The following is a 10,642-nucleotide window of genomic DNA, read 5'->3' as shown; positions in this document are numbered from 1 at the left end:
CGTCGTTAGCGTGTAAAGATGGTCAAGAATCTACATTTACCCAACTTGCCTCAGGTGAGGGAAGACAAGACAAGACAAGACAAGCTTCTCTTCTGCACATATCATCACTGTCATTGTTAACTTCACAAGCACAGAACCGGTGTATATACTTCATATTCTTCCCACACTGCAGTATAATAACTCCAGAGACCGAGAGAGGAAATGGAATCCTTGGAGGTCAGACCCAATAAGTTAGTTGCTGTGAGTCACTACAAAATCCACCTTCAAAGACAGAGCAAATCTGTTTCTTTAGGACATGTAAGATTTCTCTGTCTCTTTGGTGTGTGTGATAGAGAGATGTTGTTCTTGGATTTTGTTTTTTTTTTCAATTCTTGATTGGTTCTTTTGTTGTCGTCCTTCTCTGTCTTCAGCACTTGCTGTTAAGTATAGGTTGTGTTCCCCGCTTTGACTTTTGTGGTTAAAACAGGCTACATTACATACTGTGGCGTATGTGTTTGTGTTGCATCAGTATTCAAAATGATATAACAAAGGGATTCGCTTATCATATATCTTTTTTTTTTTGGACTAAATGATTGATATTGTCTTGCATATCGATATTCGTCTTGATCAAATTTCCAAATAAAGAGGCCTTGATTAGATCGCATGCGAATATGTACATAAATATAAATACAAGGAAAATTGTACTTCAACTATGCTCTTTTTTAGCATTTGAGGGAATTAATGGACCTTATTAGTTTTAGAAAATGTTGAAAGCTGAACTGTGATATATTTTTTTTACTGCAAATAGTTATCGAATTTAATTATAATGTGAATTTTTTTTTCTTGATAGGGCTTTCTATCTAATGAGAGTTGTAAATATTAAAATTCCACAACCGTCTTGGGGGCTTTCCGTCAAAGTAAATGACGAGTCTCCTAACTTAGTTCGAAATCTACAGGGCATGTTAATAAAAAATATTTTAAATAGTTCATAATGAATTAAGATTTAAGAGAAAATAAGTTCAGAATAATATTTAAATATAAAAATTGTAGACGATCATACTTAATCAATGTGTTTCTCTCACCATTAATGTTTAAATCGTAAGAATAATTTGAAGGAAATGTTATTAACCCTCACACCAGTAAACCCAGGACAAGTAATTTCGCTTGTGAACAGAACAGAAGGGAAGAAACCCTCGTATCCACCGTCACGTCACGCTACAATCTTAAAACTCGATTTTACCATTATGCCCCCTGACATATGACTGTTGGGAGGATAACAAAAGGGCAAAAACGGGAACATCTTGCCAGAAAAAGGTTGGGATTTTTTTTTACCTGACCAGTGGTGTGTTGAGATCGATCGAGGAGTTTCTTTCCTGTTCCTGCTGTTCTTGTTCTTGTTCTTGTTCGTCTTCCTTCCTCGAACACGGGAATAAGGACCCGAATTACTGAACCTATATCCCATAAAACAAAAATTACACAGCACCATTCGTTCGTCATCTTCCAACGATAAAGTGCACAAGGAAAAGAAAGAGAGTCAAAAGTTCCGTATACCGAGACTCCTCTTCTTCTTCTTCTGGGCTGGTTTCGTATACCGCTCTTTTCTAAATCTCTTTCCTTTTCTCTCTAGATTTCCCTCTGGGTAGCCTCAAATTTCCTCAAAGTTCGTATCTTTCTTCCTGTTTCTTTATCAATTTCTCCCTTGATTCGGCGAATCTCGGGGATCTTGGAGTCTGCCTCATCAGGGTTGGGCCCGAATTCGTGGAATTTCTCGTCAAAACCCTAGCTTTGGTTCGGGTTTGAGTGCTGGATTGTGGGCCGTCTGGCAAGTGAGCTCCTGATGGTTAGTTTTCTTTTGGAAACCCTAGTTGTATTTTCGTCCTCCAGATTAACTTGCTCGCGTTGTTCGATTTGGAAAATTGGATTATGGTGATTGTTTGATAGCTCGATTCTGGGGAATGATGTCGTTTGAGCCCGTCTGCTCTGCTTCTATTTGAATTTGTTGTTCGCAAGTTTTCGTCTTGATCGCCTTTTCCTCTTGTGTGCTAGCTAGTTGTCTTGTGTGATTTGAATTGGCCATACTAGTTTAGAGCTGGAGTTCTGGAATTTGTATTCGATTGAGCCGTGTCTATAGCAATGCTTGTTTCAGTTATTCATAAAACTCGCTTTCGGTTTTACTTGCTTCATATATTTGAAAATACGAACTTGCAAACTTTCATGTATGCCGTACTATTCTGATGCTTCCTGCTCTGATGGTCTTTGCTTCTATATGTTTCCTTGAGTGGGTTATGTATTCAGGCCCCTCTGTTTTTCCCTGGTAATGTATGCTTGTAATGGCTCTTCGTGATCTGCCCCTTGCAATGTTCTGAATTCGCTGGAAGGATGCAACTTAGAGGGGAATTCTCAGGATTTAATTTTGAAGAGAATTCCATACCTTGATAGATGGATTAAGTTTTTATACAGTTAGGGTTGTGTTCGTATTTCCTTCTTTAGAATTTAACTGTGATGTAATTTCAACCAACTGGATTTCATATGTAATGAATTTTCTGTTATCTGAGAATCAGATCTGAACTTTCCCAGACCCTTGGAGGCCATCTTAAAGCTAAAATAAAATAGGCTTGATCTATCTTAAATCTCTCCTTTCCTGTTTTTTTTCTTTTCACATGTGAGCGCACAAAATTAAATATGCCTATTTATGGTTATGATCCGGTATACTTATTATGATATTTTCCTTACTGTTTCAGCACTACATCTTCTAACAAATCCAGCCCCGGCTTTTGGCACCTGTTCTTAAGCTGAGACTGGGGTGAATCTACATTTGACGGTTGACTTCCAATGGGCTTCTGGCTATGAACACATTATCTTTTACTGTAAGGGGAGCACGCAAAATAAAAGAGAAAGTCCATGAAAAAAATCCGTATGGTACTAGAATGTGCTTTAGCTTTTAGAGTTTATTCTGGTGGATTGATGTCACTACCAGTATGTCTGGTATAGTTTGGAGAAATGCAAAGGTATCACGCTGCCAGCTGCACTAGTGCAGTCAACAACAATGCGGTAAGTGGTGCATCCGCTAGGGACACAGGACGAGCAGATTCCTCTTCAATTGGAAACTACTCGCTAAATTCCAGGCATGTTGTTAGAATGAAGCTGTCTCATAGTGGCTTATTTGTTTATAAACTTAAAAGACATCTTTGTACTGTTTTGCTACAGGAAGTCACTGCCATTAACACCCTACAAGTTGAAGTGTGAAAAGGACGGTCTGAATTCTAGGTAATTCCTCTGTGACCTTACTAGTGGTTTAGTTTCCAGGTGTACCCATTAGTTTTGCTATGGTTGTGTTCGTAGTCTTCTCCTATACAATTGGATCGGTTTGTCTTTAGCAAGGGATCCTACTTTTATGTTATATCCCTGCAAGGTTAGCGCCATGGGAAGTTTGTTAATGCAATAAGTTGGCCATTCTTGATTTACTTGTACTTTGGTAGAGTTTTTACTTTTGCTTCATATCATCACAGACTAGGGCCACCAGACTTTCATCCTCCTACATCTGATTCTCCCGAGGAGAACCTGACCAAAGAGTATGTACAGTTTGGATACAAGGAAACTGTTGAGGGACTTGAGGTGTGTTCCTTCAATCAATCAAATTTGATTACTCTTCCAAATCGCAGCAACTTCAACTCTCAGATGTCACACTATCAATATTGTTAGCATACACACACACACATATATATATATGATCAGAATGAATAATAGGCATGAACTGTTTTACTGAGCCTGAACATTCTTTGCTACTTGGTAGCAATATTAGTAATGCTTTATGCTACCTTGAACTGAGATTTATCAGTTCCATGAGTTGTGGACAGCTAGCGAGGCTATGTCTAACAAAAGTTTCATATTTTCTTTTTATGTTTCTAATTTCAAATCCTACACTAGTTTTTCGTTTCATTCATTTCCATCCTTTTAAACTGAATTCTGTATGTGCACCGTTTTTAGGAAGCCAAAGAGATTACATTGAGCCAGGTTCACAATTTCTCAAAGCCTGTTGTCCTAAAGTGCAAAGAGGTAAGCCTTTACTTTTCAACATTAGAGTGGTGACCAGACATTCTTTTTCCATTCTTATTTCTTGCCGTTATTAGAGTTAAACTGTTTACATGTTATGGAATTTTTAAATTTTTTTTTTCAGGCTGTCAGAAAGTGTCTTAGGGCTATTAATGATTCTCGTGCTCAAAAGCGCAAGGTAGTATAGAGTTTCCCAGACTTTATTTTATTCCCTTTAAATTTATGATGAGATATTTGAGTGGTATTTTGGGCTTCAGTCTCCCTGTTCTCTTTAGATTTATAACGAGATTTTTCTGTGGTACGTTAGGCTTCAAAACCTATCAGATTTTAAATTTTTATAATTTGAGTCAGCCTTACTCTTTTTGGCAGGCTGGCCAGGTTTATGGAGTACCTCTGTCTGGTTCGCTTTTATGCAAGCCTGGATTTCCTGAACAAAGACCTTGTGGGGAAGAGACAAAGAAAAAATGGATTGAGGTACTCGAGCATATGCAATACCTTTCTAAAATCTGAGAATCATCCATGAGGCATTGTTAATCATGTTTGATGTATTCCTGGCGTAGCAATTATACTATTACTATATAGATGAAGCCACCATTGGATTGTCCATTCTTCATGTAATGTCTTTGCCAAGCGACTAGAATTCAGGACTGGAAGAGGAGGGGGAGGGGGGTAGAATGAATACATGTTTTGGATGTGCTTTCTGTAGAATTCTTAACTCTTTCTTGCTGTCATTTTTTCTCAGGGTTTATCACAGCAGCATAAACGACTATGTTCTGTGGCTGATCACATTCCACATGGATATCGGAGAAAATACTTATTTGAAGTCCTTATAAGGAACAATGTCCCTTTACTGAGAGCTACTTGGTTTGTAAAAGTGACCTATCTTAATCAGGTAGGTGACTGTATGTGGTTACAGATTTACCATCCCCAATTGTCTTATTTTAGTGGTGGAGGATCTCATTTTTGTGCTTCCATTTTACAGGTGCGTCCTGGTTCTTCAGCTCTTTCTTCAGGGTTACCTGACAAGACACAATCTGCTCGTTGTGAGCTATGGACAAAAGATATCATTGATTATTTGCAGTACCTCTATGATGAACTTTTGTCACGGAATAATTCATATCCTACGCATCACGCACGAGTTAGGTCACCACAGATGCTTTATACGGGATCGATGCAGAAGATTAATCCAGCATCAACATCAGCTCCTGACGGTGAGGAGCCGTCTCTACATCTTAAATGGTGGTATATGGTCCGCCTCTTGCAATGGCACCATGCAGAAGGGCTGCTTCTTCCGAATCTTATCATTGATTGGGTTCTGAAACTATTACAGGTACTCTACTTTCTAAGTCATTCTCCTCCTTGTGCTCCAAGTAGTTCTTTGTTGGCTTATCCTTTGTTGGATATTTCTTTCTTCTTTACTTTCTTATGTTGGCGTTTGATTTATTTCAGGAAAACGAAGTCTTTGAAATTCTGCAGTTGCTACTCCCTATAGTATATGGTGTTTTAGAAAGCATTGTACTTTCACAGACCTATGTGCGGAGCCTTGTGGCAATCGCTGTCCGTTTCATCCAGGAACCTTCTCCTGGGGGGTCTGATCTGGTTGATAATTCTCGAAGAGCGTATACTCTTTCTGCTCTGATTGAGATGGTCCGGTACTTGATCCTTTCTGCACCTGATACATTTGTTGCTTCAGATTGCTTCCCTCTTCCTCCTTCAGTAGGAGCATATGGACCTAATGATGCGAGTTTTGCATCAAAGGCATTTGAGAATTTGGAAAAGCTGAAAAGTGGTTCTGCAGAAGTTTCTTCTTCTCAGTTCCAGGGCAGAGGCACGGATCCGAGGTTTGAATTCCTATCTTTTGATCATATCATCTCAACCATCCAAAGAAGTGCTGATGATCTTGCAAACATTGCGAGTGCCGGTTATCCTCAACATAATGTGGCTAAAGCAGTTCAGGCCTTGGATAAAGCTCTCTCGGATGGAGATATTAGAGCTGCTTACTCTCATCTCTTCGAAGACCTCTCTAATGGAGCCATTGATGAGGCTTGGATTGCTGAAGTCAGCCCATGCTTAAGATCATCTCTCAGATGGATTGGGTCTGTGAGTACATCCTTTGTCTGCTCTGTCTTTTTCCTTCTCGAATGGGCAACATGTGATTTTAGAGCTTTTCAGTCTGGTGTGCCTAAGGACATCAAGTTCACTGGTAGAAAAGATTATTCTCAGGTGTATTTAGTTATTCAGCTCTTGAAACAAAACATTTTGGGCATGGATTCCGGGTCTCGTCGAAAGAATCGTCGTAACAGTTTTCTTGGAATTTCGGGAATTAGCCGCTCGATGGATGTATTTGAAAGCCCGGGTCCTTTGCATGACATCATAGTCTGTTGGATTGATCAGCACGAGGTACACAGCAGAGGTTCAAAGCCACTCCAACTACTCATCTTTGAACTTATACGTTCCAGAATCTTCTATCCCATAGCATATGCGAGACAGCTGATGGTTAGTGGGATGATTGATGCAATTCGACCTGCTGTTGAACTAGAAAGGAGAATGAGGCATCATCGCATATTGAAGCAGCTACCTGGGGTTTTCATCCGTGATACCTTGGAGGAAGTGCGGATCTTAGGAGGGGCTAAGCTTTCTGAAGCAGTGAAAATCTTTTCAAACGAGCGACGTCTTCTTTTACGAGAACTGGAGATTGATGGAAGTAAATATCTGGATAATGTGGTGCTGTCAGATAAGAGTTTAAAGCGTAAACATAAGCCTTGTTCTTTTGCTTCAATTGGTATATCGAGGCCTACTAATGCCATGACCAATGCGGTGCTTGAGGAAAGTACCAAAAGCAGTATGGATATCGGAGAACTAAAGGAGTTAATATCAGCTTTACTACATTTTCCAGATGTGTCGTCGTCTGGTATGACAGAATCTGTGCCAGATGATTCTCAATGTGGTTTGAAAAGATCTGGTGGATCTTTTTGTAGCAACATGGATCAAGCTGAAGCTACACCAGGCTGTGAAGATTGTAGAAGAACAAAGAGACCAAAACTGAATGAGGAGAAGAGCTCATTCATCCAAGGGTATTCACCAATTGCATCAGACGAAGAAGATAACTGGTGGACAAGGAAGGGCTCCAATACAATGGAGTCTTCTATGAATGTAGATCCACCGTCGAAGTCAATTATTAAGCAGGTACAGAGGGGTAGGCAGAAGACTGTGCGTAAAACACAGTCGTTGGCTCAGCTACAAGCTGCTAGGATTGAAGGTAGCCAGGGTGCCTCAACCAGCCATGTCTGTGGCAATAAAGTAAGCTGCCCTCACCATGGCCGTAGTACGGATGGAGAAAATCATAAGGTGGTTGATGCAGTCAGAACTTCCGGTGTAGATGTTGTATCAATTGGAAACTTTTTGAAACAGCTACGATTTGTTGAGAGGAGGTCGATCACTGTTTGGTTGACAGCAGTGGTCCGGCAACTTGTTGAAGCGACTGAAAAGAGTATTGTGAGAGTTGGGCAATTCAGTAGAGGTGTTCCGGTTGAGGAGAAGAGCTCGGCGAGGTGGAAGCTGGGCGAGGATGAGCTATCTGCCATAATACATCTGATGGATTCCTCTCTTGATTTTGTTTCAGCAGTCAAATTTCTTCTTTGGGTGTTACCAAAAACCAGCAGTAGCCCCAGCTTTACCATTCAGGGTGGAAGGAATCTTCTCGTTTTGCCAAAGAATGTGGAAAGCCACACATGCGAAGTGGGCGAAGCATTTTTGGTGTCATCACTTCAAAGGTGAGTTTCCATTACTAGTGGAAGAAATGGTGTTTTATAATATGTGTGTTTCTAGATAAGCCCGATCATCTAGTTGCCAACTAATCACCTGGGAGAATTATATTTCGTCTTTTTCCATGAATTACCTTTTACTTCTTGACTTGTTTCTGCTACATCTTTTCCTTTTTAGTTTATAAAGTGTGCAATGCCAATCCGTTCATTGACTATTTCACAAATAACATTTAAGATTGTATCTGAATTTTCTCACTCACCGATTGCTCTTACGAATTTGCTGGTGTTTCATCAACCTCTTTCAGGTATGAAAACATTCTTCTTGCATCAAATCTTGTTCCCGAGGCTTTGTCCGCTCTAACGTCCCGTGCTGCAGTAATTATGGCTAGTAATGGAAAACTTCCTAGTTCAGGAGCCTTAGTTTATGCTCGGTGTCTTCTGAAAAGATACGGAAGTCTTGCAAGTGTGGTGGAATGGCAAAAGAACTTCAAAGCAACATGTGATAAGAGGCTTATGTATGAACTTGATCTTACACGATCAGATGGGGAATATGGAATTCCCCTTGGGGTTCCAGCAGAAGTTGACAATCCAGATGACTATCTACGTCAAAAAATCGGTTCTACCCGACTTTCAAGGGTGGGAGCTAATATGCGAGATGTGGTGCAACGGCATGTTGACGAGGCCTCTCTCTATTTTCGAAAGCTTGTTGGTGCTGGTATGATGAAAGGCTCTTTTGCTGAGAAAAATGGTGATAGGCATCAGTTTGCTCAACGAATTATAGCCGGATTAATGGATTGCATTAGACAGACTGGGGGTGCAGCCCAAGAGGGTGATCCATCTCTGGTCTCATCAGCTGTTTCTGCTATCGTAAATAGTGCAGGTTCTGCCATTGCAAGGATTTCGGATTTCTTTGTTGGAAATAACTATCAGAATCATTCGTCATCTAGCATAGGTTCATACAATATTGCAAGATACATCCTGCATATCCATATAACATGCCTTTGCCTTCTCAAGGATGCTCTTGGAGTTCGTCAAAGCCGAGTATTTGAAATAGCACTTGCAACAGAAAGTTACACTGCTCTTGCTGGGGTCTTTTCCCCTGGAAAGGCCTCCCGGAATCAGTATCAGTTATCTCCTGAAGCTTATGATTCAAACCCAAGCCCGACAAATGAAATGCTGAACAATACCGGCAAAATAGCATTCAGCAGAGCAACAAAAACTACTGCGGCTGTTTCTGCGCTTGTGGTAGGAGCTATCGTCCATGGTGTTATAACCCTTGAGAGGATGGTGGGACTGCTGAGACTAAGGGAGTGTCTAGATTTTGTTCAGTTTGCACGGAGTACAAAATCCAGTTCTAATGGCAGTGCTCGATCTGTTGGAACCTTTAAGGTGGAAAACTCTATTGAAGTTTATGTGCATTGGTTCAGACTCCTTGTTGGGAATTGCAGAACTGTTTCTGAAGGGCTGGTTTTGGAATTTGTGGGGGAGCCTTCAGTGGTGGCTATATCGCGTATGCAGCGTATGCTTCCGCTAAATTTGGTATTTCCACCGACTTATGCCATTTTAGCCTTTGTCCTGTGGATGCCATTTGTTCTGAGCAGTAACTCTAGCATGCATGAAGACACACGTCGGCTTTATCAGTCTTTGACGATGGCCATCAATGATGTGATAAAGCACCTTCCTTTTCGGGATGTGTGTTTGAGAGATACCCGGGCACTCTATGACCTTATAGTTGCGGATCCCACCGATGCCGAGTTTGCTTCGGTGTTAGAGTTGAATGGTTTAGACATGCACTCGAAAGCGTTTGTTCCTCTCCGTGCACGTCTTTTCCTGAATGCCTTAATCGATTCTAAGGTTCCAGCCTCTGTTTATTCACAGGAAGGAGGCAGTGAAGCAAAATTTCAACATCAGGGAAATGTAGCAAAGCTCCGAGACAAACTCGTATCTGTGGTGGATTCCCTGCAACCTGCAAAGTTTCACTGGCAGTGGGTTGAACTCAGGTTACTTCTAAATGAGCAAGCACTGATCGATAAGCTTGAGAATCATGATATGTCTTTGACAGAGGCTATACGATCTTCCTGTCCTACCTCTGAAAACCCTGATGCTTCTGAGCACGAGAAAAACTTCATTGAAATCATTCTCACGAGGTTATTGGTTAGACCAGATGCTGTCCGGCTTTTCTCAGAGTCGGTTCATCTTTTAGGGAGGTCGGTGGAGGATTCAATGCTGAAGCAAGCTGAATGGGTCCTATCAGGTCACGATGCTCTGTTAGGCCGAAAAACTATCAGACAGAAACTCGCTACAATTGCTGAGAGAAAGGGCTATCCCATCAAACCCCAATCTCGGAAGCCTTGGGGATGGTGCAACTCTAGTGATGCTCCTATGGCAATCAAGACACCAAAGAAAAAGATGTTGGAAATTACTTCTATTGAAGAAGGAGAAGTTGTTGAAGGTGTGGATTCAAAAAAGATGTCTTCCCGGGCAATTGAAGAGCTACACAGTTACGGTCATGAAATAACAACAGAGAGGGCTTTTGTCGAGCTGGTTCTTCCATGCATAGATCATAGCTCAGACAGATCCCAGAGCACATTTCTCAATGAGTTGAGCAAGCAGTTTAGCCAAATCGAACAACTGATAAGTTCAGCTACCCGTAGTTCTAACAAGCAAACCGGAACCATTTCTGTTGGATCTGAAATATCTTCAAATAAAGCAGCAAGTACACGGAAAGGGATACGAGGTGGCAGTCCCAATACGACAAAAAAACTGTCAACTGTTACTCCTGAGAGTGTGCCTCCTTCCCCTGCTGCTTTGAGGGCTTCTATGTCATTACGGTTGCAATTCCTGCT

At 41.0% G+C, this 10,642-nt stretch overlaps 2 protein-coding genes across 4 annotated transcripts in view; both read left to right on the top strand.

Moving 5' to 3' along the window:
* LOC104825840 overlaps positions 1 to 546 on the top strand; it is a 6,018-nt gene extending 5,472 nt beyond the window's left edge. The window contains exon 7 of one of the 2 annotated variants that reach the window (XM_010558234.2): positions 1 to 546. The gene's annotated coding sequence lies outside the window, so the exon portion shown is untranslated. The other variant, XM_019204119.1, reaches the window with a different exon arrangement.
* A 762-nt stretch (positions 547 to 1,308) lies between these two features.
* Positions 1,309 to 10,642, top strand: part of LOC104825837 (mediator of RNA polymerase II transcription subunit 12-like) — an 11,277-nt gene continuing 1,943 nt past the window's right edge. The window contains exons 1-11 of one of the 2 annotated variants that reach the window (XM_010558226.2): positions 1,309 to 1,819; positions 2,721 to 3,030; positions 3,187 to 3,246; positions 3,489 to 3,594; positions 3,967 to 4,035; positions 4,157 to 4,210; positions 4,402 to 4,506; positions 4,775 to 4,924; positions 5,015 to 5,362; positions 5,482 to 7,805; positions 8,102 to 10,636. In XM_010558226.2, the coding sequence (XP_010556528.1) occupies positions 3,026 to 3,030; positions 3,187 to 3,246; positions 3,489 to 3,594; positions 3,967 to 4,035; positions 4,157 to 4,210; positions 4,402 to 4,506; positions 4,775 to 4,924; positions 5,015 to 5,362; positions 5,482 to 7,805; positions 8,102 to 10,636 (5,756 nt within the window). In that variant the 5' untranslated portion in view covers positions 1,309 to 1,819; positions 2,721 to 3,025. Of the gene's footprint in view, positions 1,820 to 2,720; positions 3,105 to 3,186; positions 3,247 to 3,488; positions 3,595 to 3,966; positions 4,036 to 4,156; positions 4,211 to 4,401; positions 4,507 to 4,774; positions 4,925 to 5,014; positions 5,363 to 5,481; positions 7,806 to 8,101; positions 10,637 to 10,642 lie in introns of both variants that reach the window. The other variant, XM_010558225.2, reaches the window with a different exon arrangement.

Source organism: Tarenaya hassleriana, unplaced genomic scaffold (assembly GCF_000463585.1).
Source record: "Tarenaya hassleriana unplaced genomic scaffold, ASM46358v1 Cleome5, whole genome shotgun sequence".
NCBI lineage: Eukaryota > Viridiplantae > Streptophyta > Magnoliopsida > Brassicales > Cleomaceae > Tarenaya > Tarenaya hassleriana.
This window is presented reverse-complemented; position numbering and strand designations above follow the sequence as displayed.